This window comes from Astatotilapia calliptera, chromosome 18 (genome assembly GCF_964374335.1).
Source record: "Astatotilapia calliptera chromosome 18, fAstCal68.1, whole genome shotgun sequence".
NCBI classification, from domain to species: Eukaryota; Metazoa; Chordata; class Actinopteri; order Cichliformes; family Cichlidae; genus Astatotilapia; species Astatotilapia calliptera.
Genome location: NC_137439.1, coordinates 30,673,371 through 30,693,226, shown reverse-complemented (window position 1 = coordinate 30,693,226; position 19,856 = coordinate 30,673,371). Strand labels below are relative to the sequence as shown.

General features: G+C 39.9%; 1 protein-coding gene across 13 annotated transcripts in view; it reads right to left on the bottom strand.

The window, feature by feature from the left end:
* The window catches only part of ctnnd2b (catenin (cadherin-associated protein), delta 2b), a 233,597-nt gene that overhangs the window by 69,749 nt on the left and 143,992 nt on the right, over positions 1 to 19,856 (bottom strand). For 4 of the 13 annotated variants that reach the window (XM_026149115.2, XM_080293036.1, XM_080293042.1 and 1 more), the window contains 4 exons: positions 15,483 to 15,733; positions 14,829 to 14,960; positions 11,911 to 12,223; positions 7,127 to 7,183 (listed from right to left, as the gene is read on the bottom strand). In XM_026149115.2, the coding sequence (XP_026004900.2) occupies positions 7,127 to 7,183; positions 11,911 to 12,223; positions 14,829 to 14,960; positions 15,483 to 15,733 (753 nt within the window). The remainder of the gene's footprint in view (positions 1 to 7,126; positions 7,184 to 11,910; positions 12,224 to 14,828; positions 14,961 to 15,482; positions 15,734 to 19,856) is intronic. The other 9 variants (XM_080293039.1, XM_026149121.2, XM_080293041.1 and 6 more) reach the window with 5 other exon arrangements.

Here is a 19,856-nt window from a genome sequence, read left to right as displayed (position 1 = left end):
GTCTCACACTACTGCGGTGTGGTAAAAAGAGCCTAGCATTAAATGCTCTATAAAAGTTATCATTTGTTCTGTTAAAACCATAAACTGTATATAATAAATGGTGTCATTGTCTACTACATGACACCGATTGGTCATTTAATGCAGCGGTCCCCAACCGCCAGGCCTCGGACCGGTATCGGTCCGTGAGTCGTTTGGTACCGGGCCGCAAGAGTTGAGGCTCAGGTGTGAAATGTGTGGTTTTCAGGGTTTTTATCGGCTTTCAGCGTTATTTTGTTATCGTTAACTCGGTTTTCCTGGGTCTTTTCACGTGTGTTATGAATAAATCTTCATTTTTTCGGTACCAGTACTAGTTTTATTTTGTTGTATTTATCCACGACACCTTAAAGGCCGATCTGTGAAAATATCGTCGGGCATAAACCGGTCCGTGGCGCAAAAAAGGTTGGAGACCGCTGATTTAATGGCGTCATGACAGCGACTCCTTCACAAAAAAACAAACCTTGGTGTTTTGAAGACAGGCGTGGATCTGACTGTGGAACCAATTTAAAAAGGCAAAGGCAAAATCCTATGACCCCAAAAGTTGTTGATCCTCACCGACGTGCTTTTACCCCAAGGGCCATCTCCAGGGTTCTGGCCCCAGTGACCCCTAGGACAAGGTATGGTTTTTCCTCTATAATGGTACTGTGAATTGCATTTGGTCTAAGACTTTGGTGAGAGGCTGTGAGCAGGAATGGATATACTTGTATCCCCCAGGTTTGCCTTTGGATAAGGAAACAGATCCTGAGGGTCTTGACTGTTGACTGTGCTTACTTGCCAAATGACAGTTCAGAGTGCTCAGATTTCCTGGCAGCTTTGCTTTCCTGAGTTGGGTGCCTGAAATTGAGCCATTTGGTTATCCCATTGTCCTACTGGGGGACTTTAATATGCACAATGATAGCCTGACCTGGAGGAGTCTGATTGTGAGAAATGACCCACCTCACCTGAGCCCAAATTCTGTTTTGTTGTTGGATTTCTGTGCTAACCACTGTTTGCCCATAACAAACACCGTGTTCAAACGTAAGGATGTTTATAAGGGGGCTCACGCCATCACTGGGGATAAGGTCACTAATGTAGTTAACCCTCTAAAGCCTAACCTTTAGACAGGTGTTTTGCAGAGTTTTTTTTTTTCAACATCTGTCACTCTGGAGCCTCCTGAACCATTTGCTTAATTGAAAAAATTCCAACATTTCCTGAAAGCAGCGACTCTGCGTTTTTCAGTGATATTAGGGTCATTACAATAATCACACAGCAGTCCTGCTGGTTGGTTGAGAGAAGACAGAGTGAGTGAGTGTTATGGAGCACTACAGAAAACAGACATTTTATTACATTTGGGTTCTTTTAAACTTTTAAAAGTTTGACCTAAAAGTGGCAGGACCATTTGTGCTAACATTGGTTTTAACGGTTTAAACTCCTGCAACAATGTGTGGAAATGAGTGACTGTGGCTTTGGACAGGGTGGTGTTTCCCCCATTAAGAAGATGGAATGGAGAGAGTGTTCCAGTGTGTTTAGGTGGATCACACTTCTCAGCCTCCACAGGAAGGTCCATGCAGTTAGTTGGACATTGAATTCTACAGAAACAATGCATTTTTTCATCCTCGCTGTGGAATACTGGATCGGCTCCTCATCCTTTTGAGGATATTTGAGCGTGTGTGGGAGTTTGACCAACCAGTTTACATGTGGTCTGTGGACTTTGGTCATGGTCCTCAGTCAACAAGTGCCTACTCTGGGTTGGGAACAAGTTACTGCACCAAGTATCTTGGGGGTTTGTTCATGAGTGAGGGAAGAGTGGAGCAGGAGACTTACAGATGGACTGGTGCAGCTTCAGCAGTGATGTAGACACTGCACCAGTCTGTACAGACTACTACAGGCTCCTGTGACCTAGATAAGTGGCAGAAACTGGATCGATGAGTGGAAAAAGACAACAGACACAAGAGCTGCTACAAGAGAGATGTGTACTCTGGAGTAAAATGAAAGTGAGAGAAGACAGTGGTGCTGCAAGAATTCAAATCTAGTGATTTGACTCAGTGTGCTCTCAGTGCTCCTGTTTATTTCTAACATGACAGCTCCACATTAGAGCTCTCACACTTTAAACTGCATGCACAAAACATTAAAGATTGCTCAGTGTGTTCAGCTCTGACTCTGTCCCGTAGCCTAAAAAAATGAGGTGTGGAAATTGTTTTAGTTTGTCACCAGATAAAAGTGCAACTAATTTTACTGACTGAATAGGTATTCTTGATCATACATGTGCTACAAATGTAACTGATTAGTTTTCTCATCTCATTCCAGACCAAGTTATGTGTTGAGCATAAGTTATGGGGATCTACTCTTGCAACAGAAAAAGCACCTTTGTGACATCGATAATTCTGATTTTAAGGCCAACATACCTCACTAACCCCTTTATCTCACTTTGTGGTAGACTACCACTCAGGACAATACCATGGTAACCAAAACACTGCAATAGTTAGAGGAGACATTTGTGTCTATATGATGCATCCATAGAGTTTGGATTCATCTTGACAATCTGGTCTAAAAAGTTATCGGTCCACTCTAAATCCAGATATGGAAACATCTAGCTTCAAACAAGAAAAACATGCCAAAGGCCAAAACAATAACATCAAGGCTATGTCTATCCTTTATATATCATTTATGGTTGAGAAGAAATCTATTTGTATTTGATGAATGAGTTTTTTTGTGGCACAAACCCACTTACACATTAAAGCAGTTGCAAGTTAAATGTGTGTCTGGGTGACATCTTTGTAGTTGATGGGAAGGAGAACAGAAACTGAGGCAGGGAGAAAATTTGAGAAAAAGTGTGTGTGTGTGTGTGTGTGTGTGTGTGTGTGTGTGTGTGTGTGTGTGTGTGTGTGCGTGTGTGTGTGTGTTTGTGTGTAAGTTTGGGTTACAAAGATACTGTTGGTGTGCGTGAGGGTGTGATAGCATGGCTGACTGACTGGCTTATTGAAGCTGGACGAGATGAACGAAAGGTCAGGAGATGTCAGGCAAAGCTGAGAAGCACACATACAAACACACAGAGTCCATCTTATCCATGTAACTGAGTATGGATCAGAGATTCTCAGTGTGCAGGAGAGCATGAAATAAAATCAGGCACTTTTAGGATTGGGTCAGATCCTGTCTCTTACAAATCTGTCTTCGTGTTAGCATGAATGTTTCCATAAATTACCAGAAGCCTAAGGGAGGAAGTGCGTTGGAGTACATAAGATGCTGTCTCTACAGTAACATGTCTTGATTTGCCAGATTACGCTGGCGAACGGCTTGAAAAATCAGGTAAATGAAATTTGTTTGAATCTTTTAGAGTATAAAGATAGTTTAATGAGCGTTTCCTCATTTATGTCACTACAGATAGTATCAGTGCAACAAATTATTTGATCTCTTTTTCATTTTCATGTAAATTCTATTTTCATGCCTTCAAAAATCAAATAGTTTTCATTACTGAAGCTGATTTTGTAGAAGACGAGAAGGAAAGTATTAACTCTGAAAATTATGATGAAAAATCTTAATGATGACTTTATATGGTCAGGCGAAAAGGAAACTTTTGACTGGAGTCTATCCAGTATGCGAAAACGAATTACACCACATGAGTCAGTCATTTGTAGGACCATCTTTAGCGCCAATAATTTGAAATCAGTGTTTTCTATCTGATTTTATTTGTCTCTCTAACCTTAACACTGTAGAAGAGGATTGTGGGTATTCGTTTATGGACAATATTTCAATCAGGTTGTGATATGGATTTTGACTGGACCATTGCAACACCTTGATTAGCTGCTGTATTTTGGATCATTGTCCTGTTGGTCTAATGGACCACTGCAAGGTCATCACGTCCTGTGGCTGCAAAACAAGCCAAATTCTTACCCCTCCACCACTGTGCTGTTTGTGTTTGAGGAGTTTGTGTTGATATGGTGCTTGGTGTTGGCCAAACATGCAACACCAAGCACCATATGAACAAATTTGACCAATTTGGTCTTGTCTGCCCAAAGGACATGTTCTGCTCCAGAAGTTGTGTGTTCAGGTGCAAATAAGCCTGCCTGATGTGTTTTTATAAGAGCAGAGGCTTTCTTTGGCAGCTGTAACACTACATCACTAACTACCAATGATTCAATTTAATTCAGTTATATTTACAACAACAGTTGCCTCAAGGCCATTTGGATTGTAAGGTAAAGACCCTACTGTTAAGAATACAGTTAATATTTGTTCCTTAATGATAACTGATTGGACTACAGTGCCACACACCAACACAATTCTTCATCCTAATGAGGACACACAAGATCTTTGTTTTAATTTTTAATTCTGAAAACAAAGCAGACAAAATAAATTAAAACCAGCCCTAAAAGACTTCAAAGTGATAAGAGTAAACATCTACAGGTAGAAATGATGCTTCAAATCTACGAGCCTGAGCCATCACTGCCTTTGTTACTAGTTAGGCTCTGGCTGCTGGGCTGGGGTTCAGCATACTGTCAGCGTTAACATCACTCTCGGCTCTTTGCTAGCTTTGTGTTAGCATGCTGTCTGTGTATGCAGAGAGTTAAAAATTCTGTTAGCAGTATAATACAGTTATCCAGTTTGCACTTTACCATCGTGCTCTTGTCCTTTTGTGCTACAAAAACATTTTCCGTACCTTCAACCCTCAAAAGTTGTAAACTGCCCTTTCCTTCTCCCAGCATATAAACTCATATCTGCTGATTGTAGTGTAGCTGACGTGTGGAGGAAGAAAAGGGCACGTTTATTTTTTTCTTTTTATACTCTAGTATTATTATTATTATTATGTTCCTACTATGACTGCTGGATGTTTGCCTACCAGCTAGACAGAAAGAAAGATTCAAGATTTTTTATTTCTCAAGATCTTCTATTGGTCATGTGCATAGTTATACAAGTATAACATGCAGTGGCATACAGTTGTCACAAACTGTGGTAAATGGATTCGTGTTTATGACAGTTTCAGTTTCAGTTTTAATGTTTGAAAACCTGAGGCTTCCAAAATCTCAAACCAAAGAATTGACATTTGATTTAACATTTAACCTTTTTCAAAATTAATAGTTATACATTGCTGTGAAAAAGTAATTGCTCCCTAAACCTAATTACCAGCTGTGCCACGCTTGGCAACATGAACTGCAATCAAGTGATCAATAACTGTCAATAAGTCTTTCACATCACTGTGGAAGAATTTTGACCCACTCTTCCTTGCAGAATTGTTTTATTTCAGCCATACTGGATGGTTTTTGAGCATTTTGAGCATTTGCCAAATCTCTTTCTCATTCTTGAATCATGAACACTGTGGCGAGTCAGGCCTGCAGTTCTATAGATGTTGTTCTGGGTTCTTTTGTAACCTCCTGGAGGAGGGAATGTGCTCTTTAAGGTGTTTTTGGTAGGATGGCCACTGCTGGAAACGGAGTCTTCTCCCTTGTGGATAATGGGTCTTACTGGAGTCCCAAACATCTGGAGATTCTTATGATTGTGGGATGATGCTGTTTTTTTTTTTAAGATCTTTACTACTTTACGTTGACAGTTTTTATTTAAATGATTTCTTGATTTAACAGGTCTGGCAGTTATTAGACCTAGAAGTGGCTAATGAAATTAAACTCAACTTTCCAAAAAAGTTTGGTTAATTCCAATTCATTCATAATTTAAGGGGGTATATTTTTTTACGCTGCAAACATACAAGTGTGACAAATATGCAACTTTTCACAGCACAGTATACACATTATAAACTGCTCCAACTTTTGAGTTCAGCTTAGAGTGAGATTTGTGTCGGGTTCACTTCGTATCCTGTTCAAAACACAATATTTCTGCTACATTGTATGCATTTAAATTAGAAACCTTACTTTTTTGCTTATGTGCAGCCAGTGATGTTTACTGATCCAGTCTTTTCTGTTTTCACTGACAGAAGCCTATGGACTCATGTTCTCAATTCCATTGGTTCATTAATTCACTGGGCTCATTTCATTTTGACATGATTCAACATAACACAATAAAACTACTAATCTGTTGATTCATCTCCTCAAACATATACAGTAAATAAAGTCTAGTCTAGTTCAGTGAGCTTAGCTTGTGAATTTGAATCCTTTATAAGGGATTTTCCAAGAGCAGCATTAAATTCTTGTATTGGTTTGGACAATAACACCCTGACTGGCACTGATAAGAAAATCACTGGCATTTCACATTCTGAAGAGTGAGCTAATGTTGTCTGTGTCAGTACTGTTAGTTGATTTTACATATCTGGTTAGTACATTAGTTTATGAAATATGTTCTTAAGTGAAACATAGTGGCACATTATTAAATGGATCGACAGCCCTCTTTAAAAGGAGACATGTGAAAAAACAAAAGTGCTTGGACAACTCCTAAAACCACACAGGCTAGCAGGGATATTTATAAGCACTTGTTGGAAATTGAATATTTTTGGCTTTTGGCTTCACTGAGTTCAAGATTAATGGTGGTGCTTCAGTAATTTTCAGGAATAAAGGAAAACTCATGTATTCATGAAAACAGATCTGTTTGCATTCCAGAGATGAAAAGATCAGCACCATTAAAACAAAATACAAAAACAGGTGCGAAAATGAAAACCGGGCAAGCCACGTGAATACACTTGACACAAAGTCACTTCAGAGATGATTCAGACAGACAATGGAGACAAATGAACGGCCAAATAAACTAACAGATAGATAAACTCATGAAGGTATGGATGGAGACATGAAAAGCCAATGGAGAGAATGAGGAATGTTGACAATGTAAAAGAGGCTCTGATAGCCAAATACCTACAAATTGCACGCAAAGCAATCGATATTTGGTTAGCGATATCATTTTCTTGTCTTTCTTTGCTCATGTTATGTGATGACGTGATTAAATCCTGATCTGCTCTCCAATTTAGAACCCAAGTAACACTAAGAATAAAAGCGATTCCTGCTTAATGCAGTGCTAAATGGGTGACAATGCATATATGAAATGTTGTCATGCTGCCATTAACATTAACATCTGTTTCTGATAGTGGTGCCATATAGAGAGGATGGAAAGATTCAGTGAATGAGACAAAAGTAAGATAGACAGAATGTACAATAGTATAAATAAATAGTTGGATTACTTTGTCATTCTTTGCTCGGCTTGATTTTGATTCCACACAAGGAATTCGGGGTCGTACCTATCGAGGGGGGACAGGCAGAGAGAAACAAGAGAGAGGTATATGTCGACTGTCTGGTAACAAATTATTCAATACCTGTTATAATAGCGATAATTAATAGTAATCAATAGAAATCAAAATTGTAGCCAGTAGACTCATCTTTCTCTCTTAACATTTTGTTATCAGGCAATAGAGGATGTGGGCAGGGTGGAGAACATGCACTTGGAGCAGATGGTTGGGAAATGGCGAGTATGTCAGATAAAGAGAGGGTCTCCGGACAAAAGAAACAAGGTAAGCCCTTGTTGCTTTCAGAAATTTAGCTATTGGTGGTTGCATAAATACCGTATAGCTTAAGGGTTTAAATAATTTTTAGGTCAACTTAGCTGTTGAATGATGGCAGATTCATTAAAGCTAAGCAGGACTGGTTACACAGTAGCTAACGAGTGAGAAAATGACAAGCATTCCAGAGCCTGTTCCGTGTAAGCTGGGTTTATTTAGTTAGATTTAAATGAGACGTTAAACATATGCTTTGTATTTTGGGTAACTATGTCAGCTTATGGAAGTGCTACATATTTTACTTTTGAAGGCTACTGCTCATGAAAATCAGAAATACAGTTAGAATATTTCCAACGATTAATCCAAAAAACGATTTACAATACAGAAATGTCAAACTTCTTAAAAGCATCTTTATTTCTTTAGTCAATATTTGGTTTTGGCTCCTTTCCCATGAATTACTTTATCAGTGTGGCGTAGCATGGATGTAAGCTTGCGGCACTGCTGAGGGACTGTTGAAGCTCAGGTTGCTTTGGCAGTGGCCTTCTGCTCATCTGTAGCATCTCCATAAAGCTTGTCAACAGATGAAAGAACAAAGTGCACCGAAATCTCCTGGTAGATGGCTATGTTGACTTTGGACTTGATAAAACACAGTGGACCAACCCGACTGTAGCACCGGCAGATGACATGGTATCCCAGATGATCACAGACTGCCGAAACTTCACACTGGACTTCAAACACCACTCTTTCTTCAGACTCCAGGACCTCAACAGATCTAGAATCCAGTTCTTTTTCTGCATAGCTCTGGTAGCTTGCAGATGTCTTTCCATGTTGCCTCTTGATGCACTGAAACCTGTTGAATTGACTCCTTGTGAAGTTCTTCAAATTTCTTGAATCTTTGAAGCTCTTTTCTTGACAATCCTCTTATAGCTACAGGCATCTCTGCTGATTGTGCATTGTGCAGCTAGTCCTAACACACTTTCCACTCCCAGTCAGCTTTCCATTAATACACTTCAATACAGCACTCTGAACAGCCAGCCTTTTCAGCAATGACCTTCTGCAGTGTACCCTCCAAGTCGAGGTTGTCGATCATTAGAACAACTGTTAAGTCAGCAGTTTCCCCGGTGATCGTAATTGTCTTTACTGAAGTAGAACGAGACATACACAGTATTTATACTGTTTGAATTATGTACTCAGCTCAAAGTAGTCTTAGAATTTGAGGTACTGAATTTCTGGTTTTCATGAGCTATAACCTTCAGTGCTGGAACTTTAAAGACAAAGGGTTTACCAGTCAAAGTTTGGACACACCTTCTCATTTAATGTTTGTTTTGTTGTTGTTTTTTTACATTTTCATAACTATTTACAACATCCTCACTGAAAGCATCAAAACTATGAATGAACATATATGGATTTATGTAGTAAACAAAAAAGTGTGAAAGTTTAAAACATGTTTTATATTTTAGATTCTTCAAATTAGCCACCCTTTGCTTTGATTACTGCTTTGCACACTCTTGGCCTTCTCTTGATGCAGCACTCCATCACTTTCCTTATTGGTCAAACAGCCCTTACACAACCTGTTGAAGAAACAATGGTCCAACTAAACACAAACAGGATGGGATGGCATGTTCCTGCAGGATGCTGTGTTAGCCATGCTGGCTCAGTGTGCCCTCAATTTTGAATAAATCCCCAAAAGTGTCACCAGCAAAACATCCCCACACTATCACAACTCCTCCTGCATGCTTCACAGTGGGAACCATGCATGTAGAAACTGTTCGTTCACCTTTTCTGCATCGCACAAAGACACAGCGGGCGGAACCAAAGTTCAGACCAAAGCACAGATTTCCACTGGTCTAACTGTCCATTCCTTGTTTTTCTTGGCCCAAAGAAATCTCTTCTGCTTGCTGCTTTTCCTTAGTAGTGTTTTCTTAGCAACTATTTGACCATAAAGGCCTGATTCGCGCAGTCTCCTCTGAACAGTTGATGTAGAGATGTGTCTGCTACTGGAACTCTGTGCTGCATTTATCTCGGTTCTAATCCTAGGTGATGCCAACTTGTGATTTTTGAAGCTGATGACTTGGATGAATTTATCCTCAGAAGCAGAAGCAACTCTTGGCCGGTCTTTCTTGTGCATGGTCCTCATGTGAGCCAGTTTTGCCATAGTGCTTGATGGTTTTTGCAACTGAACTTGGACACACATTGAAAATTTTAGCAATTTTCCAGACTGACTGACCTTCAGTTCTTAATGTAATGATGGACTGTCGTTTCTCTTTACTTAGCTGACAAGGCATTGAAAACCATTTCAGGTGACTACATCTTGAAGCTCAATGACAGAAGGCCAAGGGTTTGCAGTGCAACGCAAAGGGTGGCTACTTTTAAGAATCTACAATATAAGACAGTTTTTTTTATCAATTTTTTCTTTGCTACATAATTCCATATATCTTGGTTCATATGTTTGATGTCATCAGTTATGGATCTACAATACAGAAAGTAGTAAAAATAAAGAAAAACCATTAATTGAGAAGGTGTGCCCAAACTTTTGAATGGTACTAAATGTATATATACATACATTTACAGAGTATTATATATACATACATTTACAGAGTATTTTAAAGTTTACCTTTTTGAAATAAATAACAAAATAATTTTTTTTCACAATATTTTTGAGACATCAGTAGATGCATAAACTCTGTGTTCGCAAAACATGTAGGAACAATCCAGCATGTATGACTGTAGCGTGTGTGCACTTATAGGCTGTGCTGACCAATGGACCAATCTCCCAGAACCTGGACAGGTTAAATGAATAAGTCTGCTTCTACTCAATATTTCCCTCACTGCCAATGAATCCCACACAAAAGGCAAAAAGCAGAAAACCTATGCTCTGGTATAATCTTCTTTTTGGCCACAATGAGATTTTTTTTCTGTGTGATAGGGTGTTCTCCAAGACCTATTAAAAACCTCGGACCTATCGTACTTCATGACTTAGGGGCTGTATTGGGCACTATCCTTCAGTGTTCTAAATACTTCTGCACGTATTAATAGAAAATACTGCTTACTAGAAGCTACAGTCCCTAGCTGCTTCAAGAAAAATAGTGGGCCTCAATTTGTTTTATCTTCAAAGATCTGAAAGTCTTTATTGTGTTCAGCTGCTGAGCGTGTCAAAGAAAATGTAGAAAAGTCAGACGGTACAAACAAAGAGTTTGAGCCTTTTTGAATGGGATTTTTTGAGAGTAAGAAAGATGTAGCATAACACCGGACCCTCCCTTTAACAAGCTACTCGTATGACTTTAGATGCCGCTTACATCGGCATGTCGTGTGCATGTCGTGAGCGTAAAGCAAAATGCCATGCATCAAAAGTCCGCCCTTTAAATGTAGCAGTGCAGATGTGTTGAAGGTACACAACGATGATGCCAGAGCTAAAGAGTGACCAAACAAATGACGTGAGTGCAATGTGCACACAGAAATAAACACTTGGACAATGGGTGAATGTAAGAGCAATGACGACAACAACAGCAAAGAGAGCTAATGAAACAAAAGATAGTTTTGAGTTTCTAAATTTCACAATAAGCAATTCAAGAGAAAGTGAGCTCCTCATTAGAGAAATAAATTTGTGGAAAAATAAACATATCCGCTGCCTGTACCTGAACTAACATATCCCAAACAGACAGTTCAGCTTTAATTAGGCTACTTCTATTTCTGACAGCTAGTCTGTGCAGCCATTACAAAGAAGAGGCTAAAAAATAAAAGAGAAATCCAAGACAGTATTGGAATAGTATTTCAAACTTCATTTTAACTAGGACAAAAGAGTGATAAAAACAGCTATTACACTGTCTCTTTATGTCTCTCTAACTCTTTTTTTTAATGTGTCACTCTCTCTCTCTCAGACATCCACACTCATACAGAGATATCTCCTGGTCTAGAAGACGACTTCATGCAGACTTTCCGCATTAACTTTGTCTACCTGCTGCACAGAACGTGACTGATTGCCACTGACAGAGAGCCACTCCACTCCTAACAGCAGCAGCAAACTCTTAAATTGGACCTAGAGGTGTGCACAGGCATTGGTACAACAGTGTGAACACGCCCCAACACCAGGCAAACTAGAGAGGACAGTGAAAGATGCGGCGTGATGTGTGCCTCATACTAAAGCCCAGATTCAGCCAGTCTTTTTCTGCACTCCACTGTCAAATCCTGACAGTCAATTATGTGCCGATGTGCTGCAAACTGTGGGTGTCGCCATGTCGCACTTCCAGCTCTGACACCACGTTTGCGGTTTTCAATCAAACTCTTTTCTTCATTAAAAAAAGCTCAATGTTGCTCAGGTTAATGATACTATTGATATTTCCTTTAATAATTCATGTTTCACTTGGTGAATCTGGCCCTCAGTAAGTTTAGTGAAAAGTGGAAAGGGAGCAGAACGAAGGGTCTCATTAATAAGCCAGAGCTGATTCGAAGTGAAAATGGCCGTCTTTTCTCACCTTGGGTCCTTCTGGATGCTGTCCACTGATGGGGATCGGCCCAGCGCCGCCTCAGGGGGGAGGGCGGGGCCTGACTTGCTGTAAGGCGACTCGGTCGACGGACAGAACTGCAGAGTGCGGTACGGATTGGCGTAGTCGGCCGCCCCGCCTCCCGTGGCAAAGCTGCCTCTCTGGAAGGTGGCGGTGGCGCTCTGGCTTCCCGTTCGCTGTAAGGGGATTGGGTCGACACCGGGGGAGGGTGGGGCTAAAGTGGAAAGAGGAGCGTAGGGACAGAGCAGATAATTGAGGACCTCTTGGTACAACTGGTTCACCACTGGGATTTGATGTAGACAAGGAGGGCAAGGAGCAGGGGATCGCAACCAAACATGAGCACCAACACAAGGATGTACAAACACACATACGCACACAAGACCAGCACCAATGGAAGAAAGTGACACAGAAAAATAAGTGGAAAGAAAAGAATAAAAAAAGCAAAAGTCATTAAAAAAATAAAGAAAACAAACAGAAATAATGAAGCAGATAAGAAAATCAGAAACACACGTGAAACATGCATGCACCAGACCTCCCTCCTTCACTTTAAAGCATAGCCAGATTGCACCAGTCATTAGATCACTATTCTGTCACCATGTCCTGCAGTGCACTCACCCACCAACCACAGCAATATTGGCCACCAGGTGATAAACGGCCCCCTTTTAGAGATCTACAAAGTCTGTGTGGCTTAGAAGGAAAAGGGTGGTTGCATCCTGTTGGAAACTCAATATTTTACACTTCTTTGTTAAGATTTAGCCACTCAAAATTTACTATGGACACGGTACTGAAATTAGCTCCTAATGTTTAAGAAAGCCTGTATTCATAAGGGTAATCTGCTTGTTGAAAATGATTAGTTGCACAGCAGCAAGAAAACAATATAAATGCACACATATTAGATTCTTAGCTTTCTTTGTCTTTTGTTTAAAAAATACGTTAGTTTTACAATTTTTAGCTTTAGAAGTGCTGGTATAGGAGTTTGTTAGCTTTGGGGAGATCCAAGCTAGCTGTTTTCCAATGCGTCAAGAACAGCTTTGAGCTAATTTGAAGCTAATTTGATGCTTGCTGTAGCTTCATATTTATTGTATGGAAGGCAGAGTGGCAAGAAAGACAGTTTGGCTGTTCATACTATTGAATACATTTGCAGTTTGTCAGACTAGCTCTAATAAATTCTCCATAGCGAGGGTCTGTAGCCTCAGGGCTGTTGCACACTTTGTGCAAAAACATCAAAACACTTTAACGCAGACCAGCGAAGGCCATTTGCCATGTTTTACACACACACATGAATTATCTTCTCGTTAAACAGCAGTTTGGGAACCATTTGGGCATGACAGTCTTGAGCCTGCCCTGAGGGAGGTGTGCTGGGTCATTTCTTTGTGTGCGTGTGTGCGCAACTTGATAACTACAGGGACCTTGTCAAGCCCTGAGGAAATTCACCTGTGATGTGAAATTTCCAAGTCTGCTCCTCATATTGATGCTCTTTGAATTGACCTTGAAACATAGTCAGGCTTCAACAGAAGAAAAAAAACAGGTATCTGAAAAACAGTGTGGCGTTTGGCTGCTGTCGGGACTCTCATTCATACGCGCGCAGCTGGAGATGATGACCGAGCTATTTCAATGCATCAAAGCAGTTTATGCGTGTGTACGGGGAGCCAGCGTGACAGAAGTGACCTCGGATCTTTTAATTAGCAGAGTGAAACTATATTTTGGAAGGAAACTGACAGTAATTTTTCCTCTTTTTGCTGTGCACATCTCTTTATGGAAACGTTCACAGTTGAGACGACCGAACTGGCAGCACAGTATCAACAACATTTTAGGACATGGTTGATTTGCTTTGATTTCAAAGCACCCAAGCTAACGCCCATGGGATTAACTGAGATTAATTTTCAGCCTTGAAACTAATTAGTTAACAGACTGTGACTGAGAGACAAATTGCCATTGAGACCCCAATTGGATTTGCCTACCTGATCTGGGAAAAAAGCGCTGCACGATCAGATGGAACCAGGAAATCTCTTATGTACATCAGCCTTTAATATAACAGCACACCATTACAAAACACCTGCCTTCTGAGAGGCACCATGCTGTGCCTTTTTCCTGCTCTCTTTGTGAGGATTTTACAGACCTGTTCCTTTATAAAAGATATTTTCTCTCATAGTTACTCACTGATTTTTAAATCTAGATGATTCCCTGGGTGATTTACACACTGCAGTTATTTATGGTCATGGACTTGTTTGAAGACGTTTTGGTGGCCGTCTTCGCAGCCACGGTATAATCAAGCCCAAGTGTTACTGCAGGTTCAAATAAGTCATTTACTAATTGCCGGTTGTTACTACAGGCTAAAAGAAACGAAGTCTCAGCTCACAGTGGGTGCTGCAGTTATTCAGCACTACAATTACTCCAAGTTAGAACACTTGGAAGAGACGCACAGCTGAAATCAAAGCATCACAAGCAGAGTGTTATTCTTCTATTCTGGGTCAATCTTGCACTAAATGCTAGATCCTACATTTCCCACAATTCATCTCTTCCATATTCTTTACCTGACTGCTACTGTACATGTTTGTAACACACACTTCCCATTCACTATCTATCTAACCAATGCAATGTATTCTGGTAGTGTCACCTTTTGAGAGGTGAGGCCCTCTTTAGTTGGACCTATTTTATAACACAGTAAGTGAACCACTATGTTGGTTTTCTTTTGAACTGATTGTCCACATAAGGATTTCGTCCAGTCAGTGTTTGCACTCCTGCCAGTCATCTCTTATCCCCGTCTAGTGGCTTGCTCATCAAAATTGGGGTGGATGCGTCACATGAAAACTCTGAAGCATCTCCCCCATCTTCTACAGGCACACTCCAAACACTGAACCGTCGTATTTCCCTTCTCCAGATCTCACCTTGTCCTCTAATGTTAGGTTTGGTGTAGACTCTGTCTTCATAGATGGGGTCGATGTGGTGTTCAGGGGACTGCAGGGGTCGCAGTTCGGAGCCCAGGTGACTGTGCTGGCTACTGTAGGAACCTCTGGACCCTGGAGAACACAAGGCGGTGGAAGTTAGACATAGTGACAGATGGATGCATGTGTAGATTTATAAAAATATTCTCGTGGGATAACACTGAATGACAAATTCGACTACAAATGAAAATAAATGATGAAATGCATTAATAGATATGCTTTCATGTACTGGACTGCTTCTGCTCTAGTCATAAATAAAAAAATAGCCATTTACCCTGAAAGCAAAAGAATACACAATAAATTAGGGATACTGTATGCTGGGGAAATGTTTAAAAAAACAAATAAAGCAAACTTTATTTTGAATTTGAGGGTCTTATCTTATTTATTACAAAGAACATCTAATACATTTGAAATAAAATCTTGACAAACTTTAGTCATTTGTTAACATTTGTTTACAAAGCTACAGGGGGAAAAGGCCACAAATGTAGAAAATGTTTCTACATGTTCAGGAAAAAAGTAGAAAATGAATGACTTGACAAGACTCAATGGCATTTGACAGAAACACACATAGAAAAGTAATCATAAAGGTGTCTTGACCTCTACCTGCCAGGCTACCAGGCCTTTGCAGGGTTGCGTTAGCGTACAGCTCGTGGGAAATCTTGTAGGTATCTGCTCCGATGTGATGCAGCATGCGCTTGGTGGGCGACAGGGTGGCATAGCTCCCCACCGCAGAGCTAAGCTGGTGTATGGGTGACGAGGAGTGATTTCCCCCTGGAGAGGCTACCATGGGGAGCGGTGAGGACGAGCCGCCAGCACCTGATGCTACCATGTTGATGGGGGATGAGGTGCTGAGAGAGGAGGAGACACGGAAACTGTTGGACTTTTTGCGTGAACATGTTGTGTTTTGTCTAGAATGAAATTACATTCATAAACATAATAGAAGTGAAAGAGAGCAAACATCAACCTAGATTAAGAGACAAAGATGAATAGCACAGTGTAAAACACAGATGCATCGATAACGGTGCAGCAGACATGCATATCCGAGTTCTAATCTCACACAGAGTTTTGTGTACCCATCTAGTGTTGCGCCAAACAGAAGCATTCAGGCCTTTTTCAGACCTCACCTAAATAGTGAAACTTCACCAAACAGTAGTCAACAAAAACAGAAAAAGAAGAATAAAATCTGGCAATCAAAGTGTCTGTAACTACAGCTACAGAGATCCATCATCCATGTATTTCCTTAATTGTTTCTCTACCATCTTAGGTGAGAGGTGTGGTGCACACTAGGCCGGTCGCCATCTGAGGGCTGACACAGACAGACAGGCACCCACTCACACTCACACCAATTTAGAATCACCAGTTAAACTAACGAGCATGTCTTTGGAAATGGACTGAAAAGGGTCAAATACAGCTCACTGGACAGTTTTTCAAAAATGTGTCCTGATCTAGTCTGAAACTAGATAAGGACACGTTATTAACCTTTTTTACTGCTATTCCTGGTGTGGTGACGTCAGTGTTAGCCTAAACTACACAGCAGTTGAAAGTCAGGCTGTCGATGATCTTTTTTTTCTTCTCAAGTTCTTTAAAGGAAAAAGTAGGCAATTGGGTTTAAAGGTAAATGCATTTAAAGGGAGGTTTTTCTTCATGGTTTTACCCACATCAAACTGCGCTTTATTTCACACCTCTGCTTTAATCCTTAAAGTCATGTTTATTTGTTCAGTAGCTGCCAAGACTAATCTTTTCTGAATATTAAACAAGCACTATGAGTCCCTTGTGTATTAAATAGTATTCACTTAATTATATTAGTGGATACTTGTATCAATTATTGGAAAATCAATGAGTAAATGAATACTCTGTTCCCTTTAATCACATTTTATTTACCTTCAAATGGAGGTGAAATTTGATTTTAGCTTTTTTAATCATCAGTATTTTCTACTGTTATTTTAACCTACATTTACATCACACATATCATATTGCTAATCCATGGTTATTGGCATATAATATACCATTCTAATAAGGGATTTGCTGTATACATTTCCCCCAAATGTATCATATTTTTTGGAAAGCATCTCTACTTGAATTTAAAATAAAATTCTGTGGGTTTGAACAACATTTGGCTCCACAGCATGAGCTTGTAAAGACTGGCCCACCAACAGTCTGCTACTTCATTAGGGGAGTTTTACTTTTAAATCTTTACTTTTCAGTACAGATTTCCTGATCACGCGTGGAGTGCTGAACCCTTCAATCGATCCGTCGAACGTTAAAGACAGGATGATGTAGCACCTTTATTTGTTTCCATTATAGAAAACATTCTATGCAAATCGTGACATTCCTGGATAAAAATAAAAATGTCTGATATTAAACTTTTTCTTGTTGCCAAACTAACACGACTTAAAAACGACTCAGATGTGAAACAGAGGAGAGGTCTCGTGTGTTCTTTAAACCTGAAATGTGAAGTCGTTGTTTAGTCAATGTCATACGGATAACTAACGATTAAGAGCTCTTGCACGCCTCTGGAAGCCTTAGCTGTGGTGCATCATTTTCTGGCACCTTCCCACAATGCACTGCAGTGATTTAAATAATTTTCCATCTCCTCACTGTTTTTTTTAATAGCAGTCAGTGAAAACTGGTTATCTGCAACAATTTTTCCTCACCAACAGCCACAGACATGCTCTCTACTTTTAAGGTTAGACTCAAAACTTCCCATTTTGATAAGGTTATAGTCAGGCCCGGATCAGGTGACCCCGAAGCATCCGTTAATTATGCTGCTACGTGATTCCCTGTGACACACTGAGCATTCTCTCGCTCACCTTTTTTCGTTCCCCGGGTGTTTATATACTACTGCTGCATGTCATTACATTTTGTCTTCTTTCTCCAATAGTGTATGTTCTGTCCTGTCTCTGGTGCTCTCTTCTTTTGGCTGTTCAAATGGAGTTTTTCCTTCCACTGCTCAAAGTGTTTGCTCATAGGGGATTGTCTGTTGGGGTTTTCTCTATAGCATCTTTACCTTACAGTATTAACAGTGTTGGTAGTAATGGAATACATGTACCGCCTTTACGTATTTAAAATACAAAATATGAGTAACTGTATTCCATTACAGTTACCGTTTAAAAAGGTGATATTCAGAATACAGTTACTGTGTTGAAATAAATGGATTACACGGCAGTCTTTTCTTGTTTCATATGTTAGGCTATGCCCTCTTTATTTTTGGTAATTCCACGCCGGTGGAAACCCAAACAAAACACGCATTAAGAGGCTCTAATGCCTGTGTCTCAATCTCACGGCCCATGTCACCCGTACTTGACGTGAAGAAATATTTTTAAAAATTATTATTCAAAAAAATTATTTAATATCAAGGCAGAGTGTTAGTGTTTTATATACGCGTGGAATAATTTTCTATGGAAGATCGCAGCAAAAAGTGCAGCCGTACCTAATGTCCACCCTACTGTTACTCATTTTAAGATTTAAAACTCTAGTTGGTATGGCGAGTATTCTTCAGTAATGGTAATAAATCACACAGCAATAGTACATTCATGTAGTTGTAAAAAGCATGATAATATATTAAGTAATCCAAAGTATTCAGAATACGTTACTCTCATTGAGTAACAGTATTACTCAATTACTCTCATTGAGTAACGTAACGGAATACATTACAAATACATTTTGGGGCATGTAATCTATAATCTGTAGTGGGATACATTTAAAAAGTAACCTTCCCAACACTGAGTATAAAACGCAAATGTTGTTGTGATTTGGCACCATATAAAAAAAACCCCCCAACAAACGTGAATTGAGCTGAACTGTTTATGATCTTACTCCAGTGTGTACATGGCTGCTAATTCAGCCCTTTCCCCATTGCAGCAGGCCACCTAGAACTCGATTTTCCAGTGCAAGTCAGAGCACAGACATGCAAATTCACATATTCTAAATGTCCCTTGCATAAAGGCAGAACTGTACAGCAGAGAGAGCCCTTGCTGCGTGCTTGGCTCGGTCAAACACCTTTCGTGACAAGGAATTAATAAAGCCTACCAACAGTACACAGAGTATTCTGTCATCTGTGTGTCACCATTCTCAGTCCAAGCTGTACAGAGGAAATGCCATAACCTGCTGTGATCATCTACAGTAAGATCATTTACAATTTGGTAAATTAACAGCAGTGAGCATGTTTGTACCCATTTGTACCTCTGTTGTAGCTTTTGTCAGTTGTTGTGGCAGGATATGGGAATCTGTTAATGTTCATCTTGGTGCCGGTACATTACCTCTGATGATGCACGGTGCAGTGAAAAAGTATCTGCCCCATGATTTCTTAGATTTTTTGCATATTTATCACATTTACTTGTTTCAGGTCATAACACAATTTTTAACATTAGACAGAAATAACTCGAGTAAATACAAAAAAATGTTTTTTTAATTGATTTAACCTATTCAGGGGTAAAAAAACTATCCAGTTCTAAATGACCCTGTTTGGAAAACTGACTGTCCCTCCTTGTTAAATTAAAACATTTTCTGGAAATCTGAGTTCAGCTTCACTGGTCACACTCAGGTCTGATAACTGCTGGACCTGTTAAATCAAGAAATGACTAAAAAAGAAAGTGAAGTAGGCTAAAAGATCTCAAAAAGCAACACATCATCCCACAATCTTAAAGAAGCAGCTGAAAAACAAAGTTAATTGACATCTGTCACCTTGTAAAGAGTTACAAAATTCTTCAGCAAACCACAGTGAGAGCCATTACCTACAAATGAAGAACACTTGAAACATTGGTGAACCTTCCCAGGTCTACCAAAATTACTCCAAGAGCATATTGATGACTCATCCAGGAGGTCACCCCAGGCCCGGAACAACATCTATAGAACCACAGGCCTCAGTTAAGGTTCATGATTCAACAGAAATGGCATCCATGGGAGAGTTCCAAGGAGCAAGAACACAAAGGCTCATTCCACATTTGCCAAAAAACTTTGTGATGAGTTTCA